At 36.9% G+C, this 27,921-nt stretch overlaps 1 protein-coding gene across 3 annotated transcripts; it reads right to left on the bottom strand.

Annotated features, from left to right (window-relative positions):
- LOC146145530 (tolloid-like protein 2) lies at nucleotides 1–27,819 on the bottom strand. 3 transcript variants are annotated; one of them, XM_083389789.1, is made up of 22 exons: nucleotides 27,569–27,819; nucleotides 26,019–26,209; nucleotides 24,629–24,788; nucleotides 23,430–23,549; nucleotides 22,206–22,387; nucleotides 21,051–21,213; nucleotides 19,536–19,658; nucleotides 19,074–19,246; nucleotides 16,889–17,036; nucleotides 15,882–15,998; nucleotides 15,393–15,506; nucleotides 10,459–10,637; nucleotides 9,272–9,419; nucleotides 8,208–8,324; nucleotides 7,746–7,859; nucleotides 6,912–7,093; nucleotides 5,179–5,332; nucleotides 4,759–4,875; nucleotides 4,277–4,387; nucleotides 3,031–3,144; nucleotides 2,054–2,167; nucleotides 1–1,126 (listed from the first exon to the last, which is right to left on the bottom strand). In XM_083389789.1, exons 1-22 carry the CDS (start codon nucleotides 27,621–27,623, stop codon nucleotides 930–932), a joined length of 3,093 nt encoding a protein of 1,030 aa, XP_083245915.1. In that variant the 5' UTR covers nucleotides 27,624–27,819; the 3' UTR covers nucleotides 1–929. The 3 variants fall into 3 exon arrangements, with proteins under 3 accessions (XP_083245915.1, XP_083245916.1, XP_083245917.1); XM_083389790.1 differs by lacking the exon at nucleotides 4,277–4,387; XM_083389791.1 differs by lacking the exons at nucleotides 24,629–24,788; nucleotides 27,569–27,819 and having other exon boundaries at nucleotides 26,019–26,104.
- Nucleotides 27,820–27,921: the final 102 nt, after the last annotated feature.

Genomic DNA, 27,921 nt, shown 5'->3' on the forward strand with positions numbered 1-27,921 from the left:
TAACAAAAAAACACGAAGCGACAAACCGAAAGTAATTTGCTCCATAATATTCATACAAAATAAATCAAAGGTGAATTTTATTAATTCAAAAAAAAAAAGTACACAGAACCAGCTCACTCGGGCTGATTTAAGGACATAACCAATTGATTTATCTTGAAAGCGATTCCTAAATGGGTCGTAGTCGGTCAGTGCTATTTTAAAGGCACCATTTTTATTGACAAATTTTAAATGAGCAAAATGCAAAAAAACTAACTATTATTAACTGATTATTGACTCAAGGAAAATCAGCATATCGTATTAGAGAGGTTTTTCGTGTCTATCTGTTTCGTAAATTGTTCGATTAATACCTCCGGTGGCACAGCCGATTTCTGTGCCCCAAAACTACTTCTTTTTGCACTCTAGTACATTGAATGCCCTCCTTTATCTGTGCATTTTCTTGCAACAATTAAGCTTTGTTGTTTATTGCTGGCAACAAGTAAATTTATATTCAGTCCTCAATCTGTTAAAGTCGGACGGCGCCGTTCACAAAACGCATTCTTATGAGACAATGAGATTTTTTACTAACTAACAACAGATTTGTAGCATTTTTTTTTCAAAGCAAAGACTATAATGGCATAATATAATTTAATTTACAATCCCCAAATAAAACTGTACTGTGAAATCTGTTTAAAAAACTTCCTTGTGGCCCAAGAATCTTCGTAACCCCTGATGTTCAATCTCGTACCCCAGGTGGTACGAGTACCCCCGGTTGGGCACCCCTGATCTAAACAATACAAATACTTCTTACTGCTAATTTTATAATCTTAAATTATAATTATTACTATGATGTTTTGTTATATTCTTACGGTTGATATTGAAAATGGCATATTGTTTCTCTCATTTGCCGTATATAATAATCTATCTACACTGCAGTCATTAAGATGTCGATATCAATGGCTTCGCTGAACGAGCATGATAAACAGTGTGCAAATAAGCACAAGCATCACGCCTGGCGAACGTAGGGCAATTCCGCCGCTTCCACAATCTTTTCCTTTGCGGCCAGGAGGGCAAACGCACTTGTAGTCGTCAATCATGTCTTGGCACACGCCTTCGTTCTTGCATGGGTTCGAATCACACTCGTTTATTTCTAATAAAATAAAAAAAAAATAAAAATTAATTAACGATTCTTCAATTCTTTATCTATAGCCTTGACTTGCGCAAACTTAAACCTGATTCGCCCCACCTATTTCGGTAAAGACTTTTCGAAAATGGGAAACTATTTACAGGATAATGTCTAGCCTGCGGTGAGGATTGAACTTAAGCCCTCGGTATTATTACGATATTATAATTCTTTTTTTCCATAGGCGGATTGATTTCAATAATCAACTGTAAAAAGTACCGTGGTGAGGACTATACTTCAGCAGAGATATATCACATACCCATGAGGATTCCATGACAGTTTTTTGCGCATATTGCGGTTCTTACACTGCATACGCGTTCTTAAAACAACTTTTTTTTTGTTTATTTTAGGGTCATAATTTTACTGCATAACGGCTGTACAGGCTACAATTTTTCTTACATGTTGCGTTACGCATAGGCTATACGTTTTCTTGCATGCTGAATTTTTTCAACAAACTATGGTAATGACGAGTATGATTGCAACATATTAGAGCGGTACATTTTATAATTTGCTTGCATGTACCAATTCTTTAGGGGTTACGTTACAATTGTTGCATAAATTCGTTTACGAACGCGTTACGTCAATATTGTTACACACAGTTAGAACCCCAGGCCTTCTTGTCGGACAGCTCTTATTTTAAGGTTTTGTTCTGTTTTCTAAATTTCCTGATCAGAAACGTATATGTCCAAGAATTAAAAGATTTCTTTTGCGAAGTGATAGAGTGTTATTATATATATTAGTAGCGATAAGGCTTTTTGTTCGATCGATTGAGATGCGCATAATTAGAAAAGCAAAATCGAACTATAACAGGGCAAAAACTGAAATTATTAAACTTAGGCTTTATATCTACTGCATAAAAATCCTTTATCCATCAACTGATTTTGGTTTTCTTACCGACTTCACAAAGGTTCGACGTATAACCAGGCGCACAAGTACAATTGAAGGCATCTACCAGACTGGTGCAGTTTGCGTTATTGTAGCACGGGTTGTTTCTGCATTTATTGATTTCTGTGCACAGGTTTAGTGTAAAAACAATTATAATAAACTGTTTACTTGAAAAAACAAATTGTTTACTTGAAAAAAAAGGTTATATGCCATGCAGGATGTTTGACAAAAATGCGTAAACATTTTTTGGTAAATATACTTTGGAATTGAGAAAGATAATAACAATAGGCTAACGCCGCTATAGTTCTTTCCCTTTTAATCGACTTTCTAGCGAATTAACAGTCGGTAACCTCACAAAAGATACACCATGCACTTTAAAAGACAACATGATGACAGTGCTGTAGAATGCGTTTTTTATGACTAGTGTTTGCCTTGAAATAAACGTTCAATTCTATCATTGCCCTTGCTTTACATGATTCCTAGAAATGCAATACCCGAAAGTTACCGAAACATTCAGAATGTTTTATCCAATTATTTTCACATGGCTTTATCATTGTTTTTCAATCTGAGTAAGGCAAAGCCAAAACACAAGTACAACAACAAGAAAGTCCCCCAACTTTGACATGATTCCTAAAACGTAATCTCCGTTACAATCGAAATATTTTGTTGGAAAACGTGACTAGAATCTACACATCAAATCGGTATTTAATAGGTGTTTGAAGTTATAACTTTAAGAGGAATTTCTTTACGTTTCGCAACCTAACATCAATTATCCAAATACCTAAATTCTCTTTATCTCGGACTAATTGTTTTGCACCAGGTTTTACAAATTTATGATGCAAATTGGGTAAAATCGAAGGCCTTCGAATCTTTTCTGTCGTTCATCAGCAAATCGCAATGCTAGTAAGGCAAGGCGAAAACGATGATCAACAGGAGGACAAAAAAGCGTAAGTAGAACAACGAAAATACCCCCCCCCCTAAATTACCTGTTTCACAATTTCGTCCTTTAAAACCTGATGCACAGAAGCATTGGTAGTTATTGATCAAGTCGCTACAAAACGCACCGTTTTTGCAGTAGCCAAGAGCACATTCGTCCACATCTAAATAACACAGACAGTGCACATGAGTGCTCAGAATTTAGACAAAGCAACAGGCTAGGTAAAACATTTCGCGTCTAGTCAGGGTTACCATTCACTTATTATTTCAAATATTTGTATACTTAACTGTAGGTAAGCTATATACAGTGGCTTTACAAAACACCAATGTGCTTATGATTAAAAAAACGTGCTTCTTTTTAAGCCTTGTGCTTATTTGCCTTGGTTTATTTCAACAATGTTTCTTCGCAATTAGGACACTTAAACTGGGGAGTGAAAAACTTCATTTGAAATTTATTTAATTCCCTTATTTGTTTCATCGGATTATGCAAACATGTATTTTCTGCACGTATAGTAACGGTGAATATGCATTGTTCTCTTCGAAAAGGTAAACTACTACGTCATCACCAGCAGGGCTGTGGAGTCAGAGTCTGACTCGGAACTCGGGACTCGAGTAAGACCACGTAAAACTATCCGAGTCACGAGTCCGACATGCGCATACGCAGACCCAAATTTTAAATTAATTTGGCCGCCAATTGGAAATTGTAAAGGCCCCGTATTGCATATGGTGGAATATTTTTCAACCATGTAAAATTACGAGTTAATGAAATATAGGACACCCCTATAAGTGGATTGCTGAATATCCACGTTATTTTAGTTACGTAAATTGGCGGATAACAGGCTGTAAAGACGACCGGGCTCGGGACTCGAAGAAATCGCACATTTAACCGGAGTCGGACCCGGGACTCATGAGTCGGACTTGGGTTATTTTTACTGACTCCGCATCACCAGGACAAAGGGCACCAGGCCATTTCACGCTAAGCCCTATTTTGCAAACTGTCACTAAGTAAATGCAATTTTTGTTCTCGCTTCTCTCGCGAACTTCTATTTCCCCCCCAAAGGCTACATGTATGTTATGATCTCATCTAAATTAGACTAAAAAACCCAATATATCAAGAAATATGCAAATATAAAAAATGTAAAAAGCTTTACAACTTTGACGCCTTAAAAATGTGCGAAAAAGCTCCTTAAATATCCCAAATTTGCTGGCTATAAATTTGTCTCACAACATGGTTTTTGCAACGCTTCAAAATACTTCGTTGTTCTTTAATCGTAAAAACCCCGCTGGCCGGCTTACCTAGTGAACAGTTCTTGCCGACATAACCAGCAGGGCACTCGCAGTAATAGTCGTTCGGTCGATCAACACAGGCTCCCCTACTGCATGGCTTTGCGAGACATTTTTCGACAACTGAAACACAAAAATATAAAACTAATAGGAAACGCCTAAAGTAATGGTAAAGGTTATTTTTATTCTTAAGGTCAATCAGCGGGAATTTTAATTAAATCGGCCCATACTCTTGTAATGCCAAGGGCATGGATAATGTTTAGTTACGATTGTATTTTTGTACTATAAAATTTGTATAAACCAAGCTGTAAACGTTACTTTGTGTGTCGATGATATTTCTGATAATCTACAGTGTCATTTATTAAAAAGGCGTTGCCAAAAGCTTGGACAAAATGTACAAAATGGATACCACCGGTCTAAGGGCATACCGGTACCATAAAAGAAAAAGGTACAAAATCTGTACTACATGTGACGTTTTTTTTAAATAAACGCACCTTTGGAGCAATTTCTTCCTTCGTATCCTTTAGTGCAATTGCAGGTGTAATTGCTACCGCTGGATATGCATTGGCTGCCATAGAGACACGGATTAAACTCACACATCGTGTTCTCACCTGAAACAGCAAAAAAAAAATTTTTTTCCTTAAAAATTTATTTCATACGCTGCTGGATAAAGGCAGAAATCACCCCGAAAAAACATACATTTTAAAACTGTAAAATAATTACGTTAGTCGTAAACGAATGCTAAGAGCGTATACCAAAATTCAAGGTCCACAATGCTAAATTTTGTATTTCAGCTTCTTTTGAATTTTGTATTGCCGATTTTTAACAATACGACCAAAAACACAAACCACATACAAAGAGTCTTTTAAAAATTTGTCCCAGGGGTTTAACTTATTTATTGCCAAGCAACTTACATTTATAGGTGAGGTCAAATCCATCTCTATTAGAGGAACTGTCGGTTTCGAAATGAATATAGGCAACGGAGCCGTTGGTCACGAATCGTTCCACATATTTATAGCCGCTAAGACTTGCGATCCTTGATAATCGTGTCAATCTGTCTTGATATATCTGTCAGTTATGTATGAAGAGTTTTAAGCAATTACAATGTTGTTGTGTTAATTGCGGTTGTTAAAATTGCATTTATTCGCTCGTTAACACAACCAAGTGCAGGGATGGCAAACCTTTTCATCGCGCTGGTCACAAGCACTGCCTTAATCTTTGCAAAATGCACAAGTGGGTGATATGTTTAACTATACTAATTTTTGGCTAAACTTTGCTGCTGCGTCGTTTTAAGTGTTATTGCCTGGGTTAATAAGAGGGTTTTTTTGAAGGATTTCCAAATTAGGAACCCCACGAATAGTAAGAACCTAAATGGTCCCTAATAAGCATCAGTAATTTCTATGGGATTTTAGGAGTTCAGCAGAAGGCTTTTTAGCATGGTTCACTGAGGCATGCGAGCTCCTTGTATTTTCTTAAAGGATCGCCACCCGTTTTGTTTTGCAACGATAAACAAAATGATTTTACGCACTGATGATGGAATAAGCACTTGCCGAAACGTTTGCAAAATAAAAGTATGAATTTTTTATCAGTTATTTGGGCTACTCTTTTTCTATTGGAGATTATGAACAGATCCGTGTTTAGTGTTCCTAAAAAATGATTTTAATTTTTCGTTTTACATTTATACTTTCTGAAAATGATTGATAACATTTCGGTAAAGAGACAAGGGTTATAACAAATGTGAGGTGGGTCACGAAGTGGGTCAGTGGTTCGCCATCCCTAACCGTGAATGCATGTTTTGAATGGGATAACTTCGATGATATCAATCTTTGTTCCTGTAATTTATTTTAAATTACCTGCACTAAAAACATTTTGATATGGTTTTCTTGTTATAAATGTCAAAATAGCCAACTTTGATTGTTTGTTTTAAAATTTCTCTTTTGTAATTCTAAAAAAAAACCTATAGGAACAAATTCATCAGCAACAACACTTATTTTTTCTGACTTATTCGGTAAAATCGGGTTCAATGCTGTCAAATTAACAACTAGAAAAGTTTACAAACATTAGTAAAACCGATCGAAATAGAAAGGGAAGCTTTGGCGGCAATTTTTTTCGACAATTAAAAACGTTATATATATATATATATATGTATATATACCTATAACCCCACGGCCCAGTCCCCGCTGGTTTATAATCGGTCTTCCGGTAAAACATTTTTTGCAGATACGCCGTACCAGCAAAACAGATTTCTTTTTGCAGGGCACCCCAAAGTGATTATATTTAGACTAATACTTTAGATACACTTTTATGCACGACATCAAACAATCACCTCAGGTTTCATAAGTTTACTTGCTTAGGCGTCCCGTTGACATAACTTTGTGACGTTATTTCTGAAAATCTTCAAGCGTTGAGGTAAGAAAATTCATACCGCACCGGTAAGAAAACTATTCTATTTTTTAACCTGGTGTATCCCAATGAGTGCTTATCTCGTATTGACTGATTATAAACAAACTAAAACTGAGATGCACGATTAGACAAGTCTCACATACAGCTAGCAAAGAATGGCAGATTTAGACCGGATTACTACGGACCAATTAAAATCTTAGCTCACACGAAACGGCAGTTTTGACGCCTAATGCAAATGCCTTACGTAGAGAAAGTCGCAGCACGGTTCCGTCCTAAGTCTTGCCACGCGAATGGAGACCTTCATATTTGCCGGGCACATCACTTGCCAAGTGCAGTTGCGTAGGTTCCTGTAGTTGTCCGGATAATTGAGTGATGTCAGACGCTGCTCGTTGAAGGTTGCGTTAAGGTACTGAAGGCCGTAGCAGGCTAGGAGGCAAAAAAAAATTGTTTGGGCTTAGGTTAAATTTCCGCAGGATGAGCTTTTATAAAAAGGCATTCATTGTTGATTTTTGTCGCAATTAAATAATGGGCAGTTTCGTAAACCGAAACCTGAGATATTAATGAACTGCAGTTAACAATGTTACGCGTTCGAAAATCCATGTTGTATCAGTCAAGTGAAAAAAATGGGTACAATTTAATTGTAATAAGCTTATACGGTTAAATTGTAATAAGCTTATATTCTTTTAGATTTAGACAACGTTGGTTCGCAAGCCGCATGCAGATTTTACGTAAAAGTCGTCGACCATTGGTTTACGACTTACATGTAATATGTGGCTCTATGATTTGAGCCGAGAAGTTTTACATGAGCCTCTTTTTTATTCAATGGTTGGCTACCGAAAGCTTAAACGGCACAATTTATTGTTTTATTTGTCACAGGCGTTTGTTACCAAATAAAGGTAGCTTCGTCGCGTTTCAGAAAAAAGATAAAGTTTCTTTTACGTTACCTAAATAAAGAAAAGACTCACAACGCCCCCTTGTAACGTCTTTACGCACATAAGGGTTCTGCGCCGCCCACTTTGGGAAACCCTTATTCATATATCATAATAACCACATGGAACATCGATAGGATGTAACTTACTGCCGGTACAGCGTCGACCGCCGAATCCAGGCCGGCAGGAACACTTATAGTCGTCGACCAGGTCGATACAAGTCCCACCGTTTCTGCACCAGTATCCAGAGCAGTCGTCAATATCTAAAATAACATTTTTGTTGTTTCCGTCTGGCCTTTGAAGGTCCGAACCATGCGTTCAACTGCACAGTTTTGTAGATTCCTTTTGGCAGGAAATAACTTGGTCATTTACTTTGGCTAATCGTTTTGTTTAGGTTGGTAAAAAAACTCTTTTGTTATGCAAAGTTTCGCAACGCGCGATCACAATAAAAAAGTGTTACTTCGACTTGTATTTAAAAAGGATTATTCTGGTTTTAGTATTAACGAGAAATAACGTTAAAGACCGTAGCATGGTGCAACAAACTGATATTCAAACTGTCGCCACTGTCGTTATGTACGGTATGTATTTTTTTTATTCTGCTTTCGCCTTACTGATTGAGCAATTCTTGCCGGTAAAACCCCGAGGACAGGCACAAATGTAATCCAATCTATTCCCGCTGCAGTTTGCTCCGTTTTGACATGGATTATTGTCACATAACGACTGAGAATCTGAAAAACAGTTGTGGAATTAAACTTCTGCCATGATTCCTGTGTAAAAGCATCCCGTTTTAGTACAAAAGCGGCCTGTAAACTTTATTAGAACGTTTAAAAGTCGGTATCATGCCAAGTATAATTAAGGATTTACACAAACTTTTGACATGAATGGCTTAAATTAACTTTTTTAAAAAGAATGCTTCGTCATACCAAATTTTTAGTTAAAACGAACGGACGCCAAATCCGATACTAGTTTTCATTAATTGCTATACTGTAAACGTACAAGAATCAGTGTAGCAAATTTGCAACTTTATTATTAAACAAATTATATCCTACATCAGTTTAATAAGGAATCCCGCCCTATTACGGACTTGGACAACTAGATTTGTTTTAGCTTTTTAAAATTAGATGAGAATTTAAATTAGATCATTTTGAGTTTTCTCAAATTAGACTAGAACTACATTTGCTGAATTCTTTATAAGTTTTGGCTTTTAGACTGTAAATTCATCCAATCCAAGGAAGTTGTTAACCAATTCTTTTAATTTAAATTCCTTCTTTCTATATTGATCACTAAATATGCCGTTGGACAAAGTAGAATTTTTGGGTAAAATCCGAATTCGACTTCAACTAGAATTAGAGCACACAATCAATTTACAAATTAGATTAGAGTTAGAGTTAGCCGTGTTTTATTGAATTCATTGAATTAGAAAACTAGAATTACCTATAGTTGTCCAAGTCTGTCCTCTCAACTTTTCTGTTAAGATTTGGACGCAACTAATTTTTTTGCTTGTCCGATGCATCACGTTGTGCTTATAAAAAAATTACCATTCTAAACAAATAAATTATTCTCAGTCTTCAATACTATTTTAGGATTTGTCTGCAAAAATACGCTACAATTTGCTTCCGTGGGATATTTTTGTAGTGCTTTGCTTTAGTTTAGGCCATTTGGGGAATTAGCCTACCTAGACAGAGATACTCGAGGTTAAAGCCGGTTCTGGGACGATACGTGCCAGATATAAAGTTGAACCTCAAAGAGGAGCGGTTGTAGTGCAGCACAAGGTTTCTAACAAAACCTTTTAGCTTCGTGACATTTCCATTTCCGCTGTCAATCTAAGCAATAAGAATAGTTATGACACAATTTTCTCCCACAGTCTCTAGTGTTGGAACTGTTAAATAATAAAGAAAAGCAGTTCAATTAAGCCAAAAAATGAAAGACACTTTTAAGCAGAATGTCCCATTTGCTTTACCCTAAAGTTGATAGATTTAGCACTGATGGAATGATATTCTAACAATGAGGATTTATCCTGCCGTTACTTAAAAAGATTACAAAGATGTATAGTTATAAGTTTAAAGGGACGTATGTTGTGTAGCTTAACAACACTTTTTTTATCTTAAATATTATTCTCATCTTATACACGTCGCCTTATTTCAATTAAGTTAAAATCCTTTTCTAAAAGTGTGAAATATAGAGACAGGACAATTTCGGAACACGGAATTATAGCGAGAGCCTTGTTGTCCTCGATTGCTTACCACAGGGGTCGGCAAACTTGCTTGTACTGCGGACTAGGCGAACCATCACCCCTTAGATGTCGCGAACTGTTATGAGGTGCAAGGCGTGCTTATACTGACAACATTTCCCAAAACGGCTATTACACCATAAAGAGTATTGCGCAAACCCTAAAGCTTTTTGCGTGGCAATAGTCAAAATAGGCAAAAAGTGAAACCCATGCGAATCTACACCGGACGTTAGTACGAAAAGTACAACCTGAACGCAAGTGTCGGTGTTTGGCCATCCCTGGTATAAGCATATACAAACCACTAACAACCTTCGCGCGGACAAGCAGCGGACCGCCCCCGGTGGTTGCCGACCGCTGGTTTACCGGGCTGTTAATGAATAAGGCTTTTTACTAAGTGTTGGTTTCATTTGTTATTGTACAGTTGCACAAACGCTTAATGTTAGCGATTTTTGCAATTATTGGACTTTAGCATATGTTGTTTAAGATACTATTTTTCGAAGACCTAAAAGTTTAGTCCGATTGGTTTGATACTAACAATCAATTTTTACGGCCCTATATAAGAATGCGGTTATTGCAAACATACCGAAAACCCTTTCAATAAGCTGTCGTCTTGCAGTCCTGGGACAACTCACCGTCAAATAGTCGCAGCAAGAATTCGTATCAAGGCTAACCACCCATACGTCAATTTGCTCTCCAGGACAAACAAGGTTCCATGAGCAGTTCATTGACCTGTCGTATCTCCCTGGGTAGTTTGTGGAGTTGATGGTGCCCACTGTCCAGTTCGCGTTAATAAGAAGGTTGGCAGCGCATCCTAACACAAGGATATCAATAAAAAGCGTTTGCACGTTACAGCACTGTGGATTAAGCAATTTATTGTTAAACGTCGCACTGTACACTAAATACGTTTTATACGAGCTTTAGCAAGGCAGACAATATATATTTTGTTGGGAAAACTAGTATGGTCTTCTTAAAAAACGTAGGAATAAGCAAATATCGAGGAAAATAAACGTGTTATTATAAACCCTCAAATATGTTGCTTTACCGGGTATGTAATGTATGCCGCTTTACATAACAGGACACTAATTAAGGTGTTACCTATACGCGATTCTAGTCATTTATTGGGTATAACACCACGTGTGGTTAGCCTTTAATAGATTCAGCCGTTGATTGGCTTAATCCAGTGGTCGGCAAACTGTGGGCCGCGGCCCAAATGTGGGCCGCAGAGCCATTTTTAGTGGGCCGCGAGGTACTTTTTGAATAGCTTAGTGTTCTCATGTAGTTGTGGGCCGCGTGATAGCCGTACATTCATTGCACTTTAGTTCAAAAGTTAGTGTGGCATAGAATTTTAAAATTGGCTTTGCTTGGAAAGGCGCACGCAACAAATGTGGTCCTGATAGCCTGTCGAACTATATTTTTTGTCAACTTTAACTATATGTAAACGAAAAACCGTTACTGTTTTTGTTATGGTATGTTTTACATTATGGCATGACAGTGTTTTGTGCATCGAAGCACCGTGTAATAGTTCACCTTAAAATCAAATATCCTAAATCCGCCACTGTTTTGCAGTGGTTTTGCCTCGTGGGCCTTCAATAGCTCTGAAAATAGTACTTTAGGCCGCGACAAAAAAACTTTGCCGACCACTGGCTTAATCAAACTAAAATCATTCGGGTAAGATTTCAATGATTGCCTATGGTATTAAGCTCACTAAACATTAAATTAAACACCAATAAGCTTTGTTTACTGTACACAATAGGTACAACTGTTTTTATACTAAGCTTTGTAGGCACATTTGTTTCACTATAGCTATACTTCTCTGTTAATATCAAGCTATAGTTCAATAAGCGACAACTGATTATTTTCTTGGAAGGGGTGTGGATATACTAAAACTATAAATTTTCAAATTTTCACATAAGGTATTCGTCAAAAATCTTGAACACATATAGCCTAATGTACAACTACAAATAACATAATAGAATATCGGCATACAATTCTTTAATATGTATATTCCAAGACTCAGAAAGTAGAAACACCCTACCCTACACCCCCTTCCCAGCCCGACAACACAAAAAGAATTTTAGAAATACTCCAAAAATGATACCGAATAATGATGCGCCAAAATACGCCCACTATAACTACTTCTCACCACCCAACACCGATACAGTCATCCACCCATATAATGACAACTCCCCAAATTGGAACTTACTCCATTTTAAAGTAGCACGTAACATCCTCCCAGTGAAATGAAAAAATTTACCAAACAACCCTGGCTTTGACCCAAAATGTTTCGTGTGTCATTCCAGATACAAGTCGAATGTCCATCTTTTTTATGAATGGCAACACGTCAAAACTCCCACAACCCACGTAAAACAAATTTATAATCGTCTAAACACAAACATAAAAACCTACTTTGATCAACCTATCGCTATCTACTTTGTCACCCCACGCTAAATCCCATTCTATAATAACGACCTGATCATGATCCTTAACACGTTTTTTTACCCCACAAATTGTAAAATACGAATTAAAAAAGCAACCAACCCCACCCTAATATTGTCGTACAGATTAAACATTAAACACTGCAAAAAGAATCAATGTTTGGATCAGTACTTAAAAACTGACTACAGTTTTCTTTGGTAGGCTTAATGGCTGCAGTTTTGCTGAAATTCAAGATTACAGATATTAACCGCGCTGTGCGATTCTCTGTACATTTTCAAAACAGTTTATTACTCGTGCTACATTCTTTATAAAGAAGAAAATTTTTTATCAAATTATATTAGGTTTCAAAGTAAGGTTCTGTAAAACGAAAGACAGTTTTCTGTAAAACTAAAGACAGTTCGATTTGTTCATCAGTTTATTTAGCAGTGGCTAAACTACGGGCTTTGTATCGTCATGCAGGTACTTTAAACGATGCGAAATAATCACTTTTGTTTAAGTACAGTACAACTGTTTAAGTACAGTACAACTAAATACAGTTGTTTTTGGTACTTACTGCTATTTTGCTAGTTGCGAGATAGTTTTTACATGCAATCCCAAATGGCATTAAATTAAGCCGGAATTCCTTACAGGCCAAAATTACGTCCACAGACATGATTTACCTGCGTGATTTATTACAGAATGACGCCCAGTATTTTGACACATTATCTGAAACTTCTGTAACCTGCAAGCCCACTTCAGCTTTGTGAGAAGTTCCGTGAAGACTTTGCGGAAGATTTTAAGCATCGCGCCCAACTACTTCAGTTAGATTTAGAACTTGGGTTACTCTAGAGAAAATATATAACCCAGCGCTTATAGATATAAAAACCAAGCTTAAGGATTTAAACAGACAAAGCTCCAAGAGTACGACCTTCCTTAACTATAACCCTACATTTGGCGATGCTTTATCTGCAGTTATAACTTCAAATGGAACTAAAGCTGACGACATGCGCGCCTGTCTGAAATCATCATGTTTGTAGACCAATGTCGATATCTTCAAACTTCCTACAAATATGAAGGTTCACCTGTTTGGCGATCAACTTTCAGGCCAGTAAAAAAATCGAAATGGACCAATTTCTTCGCATAGCAATGGCGCAATAAATCCAGACTCAATAAGCACAATGCTAGGCACTGCAGATGAACTGCTATTAAAGGTATTTCCCGGTTTAGAATAATTATTTGTCACGCCAATGGTTAAGCGACAACAATCAACAATATTAACTGATTGCAACTTTTGCAGCAACTTTCAGGAAGCACCACAACTTACAAGTCAATTATACCGGAAGACATCAAAAATTAATCGTTCACTTTCCGATAGAATTTTTGAACGCTTTGCAACCTTCCGGACTACCACCACACAAGCTAGAACTAAAAGTTGGCTCCCCTATTATGTTACTGCGAAACTTAGATCAGCCGCGGTTAAACAACGGTACTAGATTGGTCGCTAAAAACCTAGTAATGACACATGTTATTATCGCCACAATTATCACCGATTGCGATAAAGGTGAAGAAGCCGTGATACCCAGAGTTTCACTAATTCCAACAGATATAAATTTATAGTTCAGAAGACTACAGTTTCCAATACGCCTTAGTTTCGTCATGTCCATCAATAAATCCCAGATCAGTGGGAGGCATTTATCTAGAAGAATCCTTCTTTTTACCTTTACGTAGGTTGTTCAGTTGTTCACGTGTCGAAAGCCGTAGCCTTCGCTTCGTCTAAGATTACTAAAAACATTGTCTATCGACAAGTGTTAAGTAAAGAAGAGCAAGTTTGGCAATTATACTGTTTATTAAACGTTTTTGTTAGCATAATTTTTTTATTGATCCCAAAAACTCCGTTTAAAGATGGTATCTGTTCTTACTGTTGTGTATTTTTTTGGGACATCAGCAAAAACTATAATTATTGCTACTACATTGATTCAAACCATTTTGTCCGATTTGGTCTATGAAGGTGGGAAATTAACATAAAAGAAAACCTGAACGAAGGGCAGCCCCTTGACGCGGGGTCAGGCTTTTACTAAGACTGCCCGGCAAAACCTACGCTTTACTGCCGCAACACTGGTTGGATAGTTCTTGCAACCCGTTATAAACACTCCCTTATCGTGCATCGTTGTTAAAGAAAGTATTTTAAGGTTACACAGTGTTGATACAGGTAAAACCCAACAACACCTGGGCAACGCCGGTTATTTCATCCATAGTCTCCTATATTAGTGTGTCTGGGGGAATCAATATGCTGAGAATTTTTACCACCAACGAATATATGCCACAGTTGCAGTTATTTTTTTTCAAACAATTTCGCAGTTTGATATTAATTACAACCAAATGGTTGAATACAAGCAATTTTATGAAGTAAAGTATATTTTAGAACGCAAATTAAATGAATTGCATTCTAATAATTTTTTTGCACCTTCCAAATGAAAGTTCGTTGTAAATATAGCCTGTAACCACCAATAACAACCGCGTTTTAGACCACTAAGGTTTATCAGTTTCGATAATAATTATTACTATTATTTCACATCACTAAACAAAAATTAAAGACTTTAATTTGAACAGTTGTTCGTTATATCAAATAACGGTTCGATGTTCCTTAAAACAGCCGAAACCTTGAAAATGAATGAGCTGCATTCAACAATGTTACGCGTTCAAAAAGCGAAATTGTCGAAACCAACAACGTTACTGAGAAATGGAGACAATATAAATTGTAATAATCTCATACAAAGTCCTTTAGACAACATTGGTTCGCGAGCCGCATGCAGAAAGTCGCCCATTGACTTGCGACTTGCATGTACTATGTGGCTCTTCGCTTTGAGCGTGGTATGTTTTAAATGAGCGTATTTTTGATTCAATGGTTTGCTACGGAATTAGGCTTAAACGGCACGCTTTATCAATATCTTTGCCAAAGGTGTTTGTTACCAAGTTAGGGTAGCTTTGTCGTGTTTTAGAAAGTTTCTCTTAACGTCACCTAAATAAAGAAAGTACACAACGCCCCATTGTAACGTCTTTACACACATAAGGATTCTGCGTGCGACCACTGGAAAAACCTAACTTATATAATAGCAATGCCCACTTGGGACATCGATAGAATGTAACTTACTGATGCTACAGCGTCGACCGCTGAACCCAGGCCGGCAGGAACACTTGTAGTCGTTGACCAGATCGATACAAGTCCCACCGTTTCTGCACCGGTATCCAGAGCAGTCGTTAATATCTAATATAAAATAACAAAATAATCATCTAACGACAAAAGGCGCTTTATACTGTTTTTTGTTGGTCCTTTACTTAGGTTTATCGTTTTGATTAGAATATAGCGTTTTTATACTTTGACTTGCATTCATGAAAGGATTACTCTGTTTAAGAAGTTCAAATCGAAAACAAGAATAACGTTAAAGACTGTAGCAATACTCCTAGAAAAAATATCACAGTCCATTTAGGAGTTAAAAATGAACGAATAGAACTAAAATGAAGATCAAAGCACTATACACAGCCCCCTTCAAGTTTAACATGTTGCAGGAAACTGATTTTCAAACTGTCGCTACTTTCATTACGTATACGGCAGGTATTTCTTAATCTGCGTTCGCCTTACTGATTGAGCAATTCTTGCCGGTAAAACCTCTAGCACATGTACAAATGTAATCCAATCTGTTTCCGCTGCAGCTTGCTCCGTTTTGACATGGATTATTGTCACATATCGACTGAGATTCTGAAAAACAGTTGTGGAATTAAACTTCTGTCACGATTTCTGTGTAAAAGCATCCTATTTTTACCAAACTTTTTTAGAATACTTAAAAGTATTTATCATGTCAAATATAATTAAGGATTTTCACAAACCTTTGACATGCTTAAATTCGCTTTTTTTAAATAGAATGTTTTGTCAACCGAACTGACGTCAAATCGGATACTTTAGTTTTTCTTTAATTGCTATACCCTTAACGTATACAAAGAGAAGGAATTAAACGCAGTGCAATAAAAAAAAAACGGCTTCCAGATTCAGTGTAGCAAATAACAATATAACTTTCATTTTGAACAAATTATATCCTACATTAATTTAGTAAGGATATCCGCCCTACCAACCTTTCTGCTAAGATTATCTGGTTCTTAACCTTTTTTCTCTCGTGGCCCATTCAAGTTACAAAAAAAATCTGTGGCCCAATAAAATGTTACAAAAGAAAAAACTGTAAAATAGGTTTAGAACAAAACACAGCAGAACATATTTCAAAACAGATTATTTTTCAACCGTGTATTTGTGAGATACGAGCGGCTGAACAATAAATTTACACTCCTTTTTTATTTCCTCCCCCAAGCCATTACTCCTGTAAAATTAAAATTAGTGACACAAATAAAACTAAATCTAGCGTTTTTAAATTGGTCTGTGGCCCACCTCAAATGTTCTTATGGCCCACTGGTTGAGAACCGCTGATCTAGATGTACCTAATTTTTTTTTACTTCTCCAATGCATCTCTTAGCGCTAATAAAATAAATTGTCGATCTAAAGAAATAAACTACTCTCATTCTTCTCGTCAATACTATGTTAGGATTTGCTTCCGTGGGATATTTTAGGAATGTTTTGCTTTATGCCATTTGGGGAATTACCTAGACAGAGGTACTCCAGATTAAAGCCGCGTCTGGAGAGAAACGAGTCAGATATAAAGTTGAACCTCAAAGAGGAGCGGTTGTAGTGCAGTACAAGGTTTCTAACAGTTCCTCTTAGCCTCCTGGCATTGCCATTTCCGCTGTCAATCTAAGCAATAAGAATAGTTGACACAATTTTGACACAGCTGCAGCTTTCACGATCTTATCGTGTTGCAAGAGTTGCTTACTGTTTTACTCTTTGGAAGAAATAACTTCTGTTGCCATTAAAATGCTAGCAAATTTTAAATAAAGAAGAAGAGTAGTTCAACTTACATATAAGGATTTATCCATACACATAAAGATTATCCTCTTGCGACGCAAAATAAAACAAACATTCTGGTTCATTTATATTGACATTGTTATTATTTGGTTTGTGCGATTGACATAAGCGCAAAGAGTTTGCTTAACCTTATGTAATTGCTAAAGCTATCGCAACAAAGTCGGAACATAACATGACCCCAAATAGCTTCCTGATAGGAGCACTTGTTTATTACGTACATAGCAGAATAACTTTGCACTTTAATCACACGAACATAACAACCTTTGTTTCGTTACTGAAAAAATTATAAAGATGTAGTTATAAATTTAAAGGGGATTGTTTTGTGTAGCTTAACAATATTTTTATCCTCAAAGATATTCTAATCTTATACACGTCCCCTTTATTCAGTCAAGTTGCTAGACCGTTTTCTTGAAATGTAAAACACAAAGACAGGCCTATCTATAGGGACACAGAAATAGCGAGCGCAGCACGGTGTGGCCAACCCTGGTATAAACATACGAACCACTAAATACTTTTGCGGACAACGACCGGGCGATCCCTCTGGTTTTCGAACGCTGTTTTACCGGGCGGAATCCCTTTTACCACGTGTTGGTCTCGTTTGTTGTTGTATAGTTGCAGAGACGCTTAATGTTATCGATTTTTGCAATTATTGGCCTTTAGTACTTGGGAGTATAATCATAAGGCCGTGGGGTATTCTTACCATCCCAGATACATTCTGTTTAAAGCCAATGGGATATATTTGTCCACATCGCTGACTTGCGTTGTCTAGCGTATGAATTTTTGTATCTAAATTATGCGGTGTTGCAGTTTCTGGCTGACAAGTTTGTATTAAATATTTATAGTTTTTGTAAGCCAGTTTTAAGATTTTTCAAAGACCTAAAAGTTTAGTTCAAAAGACCTAAAAGTTTAGTTGGGCTGATACCGAAAATCAGTCTTTACTTAGAGAAATCGCCAGTAGGGCGAATGGATGGAAATAAGCTGTGTAGCCTTGTGTACGACGCATTTTATAATAACAGCCGCACCGACTGTTAATCAGAGATACTACAGTAAGGTATGCTATTTTGCAGTTGAAAGGGGGCCTGGGTCTAAGCTGCATGTTACATTCGATACATTGTAATATTGGTCAAGATTTGCGTTGGCGGGCCGGATTTGGCCCGCGGGCCGTTAGTTGCCTACCCCTGACTTAACACAATTAATTTTACCACAAAATTTAATCAATGGAACAACAAAATCTCTCCGACATTTTGCGAAAACCTATTAAACTTGCTTGTACTAGTTTTGCTATCATTCGAACTTGCGGTATACAAACTAGTTAAAACGATGGTTCAACGTTGCAAAGAAAAACTGAGTAAGCTAGAAAAAAAGTGTTGGTTGCATGTGACGTAACAATGTTTGGCAATTAGGCGAGCAGATAAAGAATTGCAAGTATACTAACGTGTAGGAAAAAATGCGTTACAATATCAAAAAAGGTTTAACCCTACAAGTTTGAGTTTAACAACAAATATTAAACATAGTGACACCGGTTTTGCGATACTACGACATTGCGACATACTTATGCTTGTGGCCCCCCAATGACAGCTCCGTGGCCCCCCTGGGGGGCCGAGGGCCACGGTTAAGAAACCCTGCCCAAAATTTTAGCCGATTCGTTGAATACCGACAACAAATTTTTACTTACATAAATCGCCAGTGGGCAAATGAATGTTAATAAGTACCCCGTCGGGACGGATTGCGCTCGCATTGGCCAGAGCGAAAGTGCAAAATTTAAATCATGTTGTGCCTGAAACCCTATATAGGAATGCGATTATTCCTCAACTATCGAAAACCGTTTCAGTAAGCTGTCTTCTTGGCAGGCCTGGGACAACTCACCGTCAAATAGTCGCAGCATGATTCCGTATCAAGGCGTACCACCCTTATTTCAATTTGTTCTCCGGGACAAACAAGCTTCCATGAGCAGTTCATTGACCTGTCGTAGTTCCTTGGGTAGTTTGTGGAGTTAATGGTGCCCATTGTCCAGTTCGCGTAAATATCACCGTTACATCCTAAAACAAGTTTGAATTTTACCATCGTCAATTTAAATTAAAAAAACTGAAAATATGATAATATTATAATTTGTTTACACTCTACGTTTTAAATATCTGACATGTCTTAAAAATACGTAATAGTATTGCAAAAAAAAGCATTTTGTTTCATAAACCATGTTGCTTTTGCTGTAGTAAGGGAAATAAAGTTCATAAATCTAAAATAATTGGGCAAACCGATTGGAAAAAGAAACAATGAAAAGCCTATTGCTGTAACTTAACCAGTAAACTGGTCTATTGTATTGCCTACCAGTTATTTCACAGTTATTTCCCGTAATGCCTGTTTTGCAGATACAGGTGTAGTTTGTAATTCTGTTGTAACAACTGGCACCGTTAAGGCACACGCCTTGTTGACAAGGGTCCGTTGTGTTGTCTGCAATAAAATGCTTTAAAGTTTATTTTTAAGTTTAAATAAAACATCAGTTGACTTGATATGAGGCATTATGTTTGCTTGAAAAGTAAATTGTGTTTTTTTTTTCGTCTTTTAACGTGGCATAGCAAAACATTTGCACAAAATTCTATTTAATTAAATGTAACTCGAGGAAAGCTATATTGACGTTTGTCCTTTTTAGTTCACCATTCCTACTTAGCTGCAAAATTAGAGTCATTTTAGCTTTTTCGTTTGTAGACTTGCTGTACCGTACATAATGTTTGGAGCTGAATTAAGACGCATAGATTAAATAACCAAATATACGCAAAGATTAAATTAACAAAAGTATGAACTAATCGCAAGATTATCGCAAAAATCGATACGGCCTTCCAGGAAAAAACGTAATAAAGCCCTGTCTTTTGAATAGAGGGATAATCATCATCAAGAACGTAAATAATAAACATATATTACATAACGTTTTGTGTGAAAAAAATAAAGAGACGCAAATACTTGCACGGGCGAATAACGTGTCGTACACACAACAAAAGCAACACTACCGCAAAAAGACAGCTTTGCAAATTGATATTTCTGAAAATCCCCCAATTGTCGTAAGGCCTACACCCTACATCAGTGGTTCTTAAACTGGGGTCCATGGGCCCCTTGGGGATCCGTGAACTAGTTTTAGGGGGCCCGTGAAGGCCAAAGTGAAATATTAATGTGCATTTTAGGGAAGTAAACATTTTTTATAAATAAAGAATTTAATAAAACGTTTTTACACTGAATGTATTTGCACTATTTTTTTCACATTTTCTGGACCGAAAACTGATTTCTAAAGTCTATTTGTATTGTGACATCAATTTATGATGTCATTTTTGAAAAATTCTTGCTTACCGTGGTCCACGCGAAGCAAAACAAAATTTTAGGGGTCCGCGGTGAAAAAAGTTTAAGAATCCCTGCCCTACATTGAACAACCCTCCTTATATCAATTTGCCTGACTAGTTAAGATGTCCTGTTATTATATGGGCCGAAAATTTATTTTCGGGGCATATCTTGTTTTTGCCGTTATTTATTTTGATGTCCATTGGGAATTGACCTTGAGACGAACGCAAATACGAACTTATGACGCAATATTTAATAAAGGCAAAAATTTTTATTTGATTTCTGTTCAGTTATTAACACTTGGTTTTTTATTTTTTTTTAAGAAATATAAATAAAAACGCTTTACATATTTATAAAAGACTTTAAAAAAACATAAAAAACGTCATTATCACCATTCAGCGTGTGTGGTTTATGACTCTTCAAACTGAGACAATACGCTTTAATGCAGTTATGCTACAAAACAGTCGTAGAGACTGGCAATACTGGCATTTTTTGGATTATATTTGTTTCACCGACCTGCGCAATGGAATTTCAAGCGGAATCCGCTCCGCGCTCCTGAACTGTCCGATGTAAACCGCAAGTACACGTTTCTGGAGTTAAAACCATAAATGCTATCGTTCTTGTAGCCCGATAGAGAGGCGACGTTGGTAAGATACGACGGCGCAACACCATCGTAGATCTACATCAAACATACACAAATTTTATCGGTTAGAAACTTCTCGAGATACCCGACTCGGTGGGTAGCGAGCACGGCATAATTACTCGTCCTTATTTATACACCCAAAAGTGACGTCGTTGACGAAATATTTTAAAGGTAGATGTTACTTTCGGCTTGTTAAAGAAGGTTGGAGGTTAATTTATTTGTAAATAACACAAAAGCCATGAAAAAAGCTACATCATTACTCGCACCTTCTTATTATTTTTGGTGGAGTAACGACTATTAGAAAACTGTAGACCGGTGGTGTTCAAATGGCGGATCGTTTGTATTGCGTTACATTGCGTAGGCATTCGTCGGATGGATACAGAGATTCGGGCGCATTTTAAGGACGGTTTGCAATCTCTTATAGTTCGAGACAAGCAGTAATTTAATGCGAGCACTTGGTGTGCATGTGTTTTTGCCTTGTACTGATTGCCGTACAGTCCAATCAACGTTTGCTCAAAACAAGTACGTAAGCAAGTGTCGTGGCGCCAGTATCCCGATTACTTACTTAGGTCTTATTCTTTGATTACATTATTTTCTCGTCGCCCCTCTTATAATACAGATGTAATTAAAATTTGTAGGGCTGGTAATTGGTATGCCTATCCACATTGTACACATCTCCTAGATTTTAATCATACGCTATAGTAACAGTTGTTAACAGTGTAATATTATTAATCAAAAACAACTTCTACCAACGTTACAGCGATTGACAAATTACCATTACCAGATGAGTCTTTTTGATTAATAGCCATACTCTCTGCTAACTAAATCTTATAATCTACTTATTTAGGGAGACCATCATAATGTCTATACTATATAAGCAGGACTGTTCTTTCAGGGTTTAGTGTTTTTCAACCTGAGTAACTATAGAGATATAACAAAAGTGAATCAGTGTGCGTTATAATGAATGAATTTAACACATTGTTGACTGTACAGAATGCGACCTGACTTCCTTAAAATCTTATGCATACCTTTAATTGGTCGAAACGTAACTCTGTGGCCAAGTGCATGACGTTGATGTAAATGCGTCCAAAGCTGCAGGTGATAATCCAATTGCAGGATACCCGGTTCGGGTACTTATTAGGGTAGTTTTGGGAGGTAAGGTACTGATACCCTCTTGTAGCGTTCAACACTACCGGTGTTCTCCCACAACCTGCCGAAAAGCATAAAAATGTGGTTTGGGAAGGGAAAAATGTAATATATTCCGAGAAAAAAATATGTATGTTGGTTATTCTGCTATATTAATACATTAAACTATAGTGGTACTCAAACTTTAATGGTTGCTGCCTCCTTCCATACGCTGGTATAACAATGCTAGCGATTTAGACAAATTTTCCCACACACTTTTAAGTGCCTCTGCATTGAGTTCGAAAAGAGCTGTTAGTCAACATATTACCAGCCAGTATGTTCGATTGCACTGAATTAGGGGACCAGGTTTGACGTATAGATTAATTTTAAACATCAAGTTTTAAGTTTATATTAGTTTCCCTACTTTCTCCTATTAATTGATGTTACTTTTAAATTTAATTGATAGACTTCATAATAGTCATATATGTAGGATTTTATCATTATATATTTCTTCAACTGTGGGACAAATCTTGTTCGAGTTTAAAAAACAAACATATCAAACAATACAATTTAAGAGGAACTTCTAAAAAACACGATAAAAGTATAGTAGAAAAGACCGGTGAACGATTCAACAGCATTTCGGTGGAACGAGCAGCACTAGACGTTTATAGACTACAAAGTTGGGATGTGGAGTCAATTGAAACAAGGCTATTCCGCTTTCGGCCAAAAAAGTCAAGTCAAATTCGATTCCAAATAGAATTACCGCCTGGTCAAGTGGGTGAAAAACAATCCAACCGTTGGGGAATCCACGTGATACTGTGGATTAAAGATAGTCCACCCTATGTTATTTTACCTTTACGATTCACAATGCGCGGTCTTATAGGTTTCGAGCTTGCTATAGCGCAAACACAAGCGCAAGCTTTGTTGGACTCGGACTCAAGTAGTCTTATACTCGACTCCCGAGCAAAACGTCTGGCCGATTCGCGAGTCCGGCAGTGGTTCTGCAGCCCTGCTATTATCATATAAGTCGCCCTATTTGAAAAGTCAGGCTGTGTTGCATTTCTGTATCGACAAATTGATTATTTCAAATAATTGTTTCACAAAAGTTAGTGTGTTTCTCGATTTACCTTGAGAACAATTTTGTCCCGAGAAGCGTTGATAACAAATACAGGTGTAGTTGTGAAGATCGCTTTGACAGGTTGCACCGTTAAGGCATGGCATGCCCTGGCAGTGGTCGACAAGCGAATCTAAACAGTGAGCATTTTGAAGTGTAGTAATGAATTAATCGACAATTGAGCCAATATTAAAAGTTGTGTGACTCAATTGTTTTATGAAAATAACAGATTTAACATTTAAGTCATTCAAGCAAATCACTTTCAAAAGTGGAGTTGAATAACATTTTGTTACAAAGATTGTTTTCATTTAGATTTAAACATAAAACACATGGCTGTGTGAAAACTTAGCTACATTTTGAAAGTATTTTCCTTCAACAGTGTTACCAATTTTTTTTAATAAAAACAAAAAAAAATGTTGTTTAAGTATAGTTAGTTTCAAAACAAAATTCCTTCCACCAGGAATGTCCAAAGATATCGAATCAAGGCCGATACCCGATGCCAAATGATTGTGGCGATACCGGCCTGAAACTCCGCAGGTGTATGCGTGATCAACCAACGATTGTAAAACTGATTAAGCCATTTTATTGCCAATTGGACTAAAAGTCTTTATTATAGCCGCTATTGTAGTTTCTTAAGGTCAAGATAAATTGAAAGCATTTTTTACAATGAAGGTACTGTGATACTCGATTTTTGTATTGCGTTTCTTCCTGTAGACCAGTGGTTCTCAACCTGTGGTACGCGTACCACTAGTGGTACGCGAAGTCATTTTGGGTGGTACGCTGTACGCAGTATGTTTTTAAGTAAAATTACAGTTTTACTAAAAGGTTAAGCATTTTTTTTATTGTAAACTATACATTCATCGTAATGATTGTATAGTTAAATTTTTTATGCTTCTTTAACGATAGGAACTATTATCTTTCCGGAACATCTATGCATATTTCTTTGATGACATCTTTGCTAGACAACAAAGAATCACAACACTTGACTACCATTATCTTGCAAGTTAAAAAAGTGAAACTTTTTTGAGGTGGGCCGCATTCGTTTTGAAATTTCAGGGCTAACTAATTAGCTAATCCACCCCTGTCAATAATCCTGTATACATTTTGAGTAAAGTTGAGTTTTTCGACATTTTGTTGGTACGCAACAAGATCATAGAAGCTCTAGGTGGTACGCAGTGAAAAAAAGGTTGAAAACCACTGCTGTAGACCTACCGACACACAAGTACCGCAATCTGAAGCCCTGCGACACCAAAGCGCTGTTGGTGCGGAACCTCAGAAACACGCTGGTTGAATTAGGATTAAAAATCCTATTTGTTTCTGTTCCGTACAATTTACCAAGAAGATGCTCCTCGCCGATTACACCGTCATAGACCTGTCACAAGGTGAAAACATACAAAGAAAACACCTTCAAGGTTTGATCGAAAGTCTGGCAAAAACATTCCAGGAAGGGCTTCTGGTTTGCGGCATTAAAACGGCCTTGAATAGTCAACTTTACATTAAGCTGTGAAGTTAGTTTACCCATGGTCTGTGGTTGAGTACAAACTAGAGAAAATATCAAATAATTTTTCAGATAATAGATGCAACCTCTGGTAGCCATTTTATTTACCCTGGTCATTTATATGTCAGCTAATGATGGTTGCGTAAATCCTTTTTATCTTATTGTTAAGTAAAAAATGTTCACCCTTGTCTATTTCAATACAAAATTGGCCCTTTCAAAATAGTATGCTATTTCGATAAGGGAACTTTTTACAAATTAATTGTTTGTTACTCATAAACATTTGTTTTCATGCTTGAAGCCCAATAGTCATACGCAACAGTTTAGCGATTTGGAAAATAGTCATTGTGATCAAAAGACTTGTCAAGTCATGAGAAAGCAGTTACTTAAATGCACTTGTCTTTGACTTAGGTCAGGTTACTTAAATGCACTTGTCATTGACTTAGGATGGCGAACCTTTTTATCGCGCGGGTCACAAATACGACCTAATCCTTAAAAATTTTGCGTTTATATACAGTTAAAGTTGATAAAAAAATATAGTTTGACAGGCTCTTTAGCACGTGGGGCCTTTCCAAGATGACCCAATTTAAAAATGAAATGCCACACCAATTTTTAAAATAAAGTGCAATGAATGTATGGCTATCATGCGGCCCACAACTACATGATAACACTGAGCTATTTAAAATTAGCCTAGGCCTAACTCGCGGCCCACATTTGGGCCGCGGCCACAGTTTTCCGACCACTGTTTAACAGCGATAAACAAAATGCTTTTAATTGTCTGCTTTCTACACGCACTTGTTGAAGTGTAGTTAATATAGGCCTATACTCGTCACCCCTAACACACTTTTGCACGACCTACAGAATGGGAAGCACTGATTTAAACAGTATATAGTGCTATTTAACGAAGAATTGTTTTTTACATTTATCATTTCCTGAAAATGATTGATAACATTTCGGTATTTCTAGAGAGACAAGTGGTTCGTAAAAAAATCTGTGGTGGGTCACTTCGTGATCCGCGGGTCAGCGGTTCGCCATCCCTGACTTAGGTCATTATAGCACTTCTGTACAGTAACCGTATCACACGTGAACTTTAACGGTTCGACTTACCAATAGATAATCGGCCATAGTTCGGGTGCGAAAGAACGTGAACTTTAGGTGCAAGTGTCCGGTGCCGTTAATACAGCGGATCGCCCATTGGCAATTCAGATTGTTGTCGTACACCATGGGGTAGTTGGGGGACGTCAGGTACTGCGGGTTCTCGCTGGCCGTCAGATTGGTTTCCCCCAGATTGCTGCAACCTATGCGAACACAGTTCAATACGATTTTTGTTAAATGCCATCAAATGAAATTCAATCCGAATCCAGGGGTATATTTTTCGTAAAAAATAATGTTTTACAACAGTGGTTCTCAAACTTTTTTGAGCGCGACCGAAATCTGAGTTTCATGAGCATCTCACGACCCAAGCCTCAAACATCAAAAATGTACTTTTTCTGACATGCATGAAATAGAAAAGACACAGACAACCAGACGTGGTACACAGTTCTATGAAACAATGATTGATTACAAACAAATCATTGATTTATTTCAGTGTGATTGGTGAAACTGAACTTTTTTCCTTTATAATATCAGCGTGGCTTGTTTGGTTACTAAAAGCTTACACCAGTCTTAGCAGCTACTGTAGATAGAGCGACCCATTTTTTGACCCCGTCACGTTTGGGTCGCGACCCATACTTTGAAAACCACTGTTTTACAAAATATTTATAACCGTCAATAACGTATACCTTTCTCACATTTTGAATAAGACAATCTAAAAAAAGATTAATTTCGTAACCAAATCGTTTTTTCTTTTAATATTATTTTACCTATGCGGATATTTGTAGACACAGCCGAACAAATAAATTGGCGGACTTTACGAAGGTTAATGCAAACCATCGTGCTTTTTTCAGTGATCAGGGTTTGCAATTTTGCTGTGTGATCGCACTCCGCTAACTGCTGCTATAGTTTTGTTGCGACCATGATTAATGACGCCATGTCTGTAGCGCGCTTTCCGACACGGCACTTTACAAAGTACGCCTTAGGTGTACGGCGCACTGACACAAAAAATAATTTAACTTTCCATGTTTACAGCAAGGATGCTGATGCTTATTCCGCGAAAACAAATAACGTCCGTCCTTAAATATATTCAATTTGCTTACACTTCATGACAGAATAAATAAAAATACGATATTGGACCTCGGTGTTCCTAAACAATTTCACTAACAAACCAAAAAGAAAACAAGTAGTTTTAAAATATGCCTTTATAAAGTAAAAAGCAAGGTAATCGTTCAATGTAGTATTTAGTTGTTACTGTGGACTACTGTGTGTGTGATTAACAACACCAACGAAAATGTCCGGACATGTTGAACTTTAGGTGAACGTTGTTGAGTTTACAGAACACTCACAAGCAGGCTGTGTTTGTATTTCAGTTTATGTCCTACCAGTATTGGACGTAAACCGTAAAGGGTTGTAGTGACTTACTTTAGTATAAGACAACTCAATTTTAGTTGAAAGGTGAACCAACATTACTTACTCCTATTCTTATCAGCAAAGTTCAAATTACTTGAAGTACAACTAATTATTTTACGATAAAATTGAACAATGAACTCAAACTCTCTTACCGTCACAAGAAACTATCATCCCAACAGCAACTGTAATAATCAGGTGTACCTTCATCTCCAGAAACTGCCAGTTAATCGATTAAACTAAAAATTAATTAAATACTATTCCGTCTAATTCGAATCACTGCAGTGCCAAATTTATTTAAAAATTTATCTGTTAAATCAGAGCTTTTTATCCTTTCAGATTTTTTTACCTCAGTTTCATTGCCACCGGGAACGCACTTTGTGGATACCCTTAAAAAATATTTTAAAAAAATTGACGTTCACCTGCTACCGAATAATAAATAACCCCAAAATAATATTGTTTTAAATATCCTACTTCTGATGTTAACTAATTTTTAAATTTGTTCATG

Source organism: Ascidiella aspersa, chromosome 5 (genome assembly GCF_963924565.1).
Source record: "Ascidiella aspersa chromosome 5, kaAscAspe10.2, whole genome shotgun sequence".
Taxonomy (NCBI): domain Eukaryota; kingdom Metazoa; phylum Chordata; class Ascidiacea; order Phlebobranchia; family Ascidiidae; genus Ascidiella; species Ascidiella aspersa.

Bases quoted from the DNA above. Each gene is read 5' to 3' on its own strand.
- LOC146145530 (XM_083389789.1), bottom strand. From the start codon at position 27,623: ATGAAGGTACACCTGATTATTACAGTTGCTGTTGGGATGATAGTTTCT. The intron at 4,388-4,758 runs GTGCGTTTATTT...TTTGTGTTTCAG, and splicing joins AGGAAGAAATTGCTCCAAAG to TTGTCGAAAAATGTCTCGCA. The intron at 1,127-2,053 runs GTAAGAAAACCA...TTATTTTATTAG, and splicing joins GTCGAACCTTTGTGAAGTCG to AAATAAACGAGTGTGATTCG.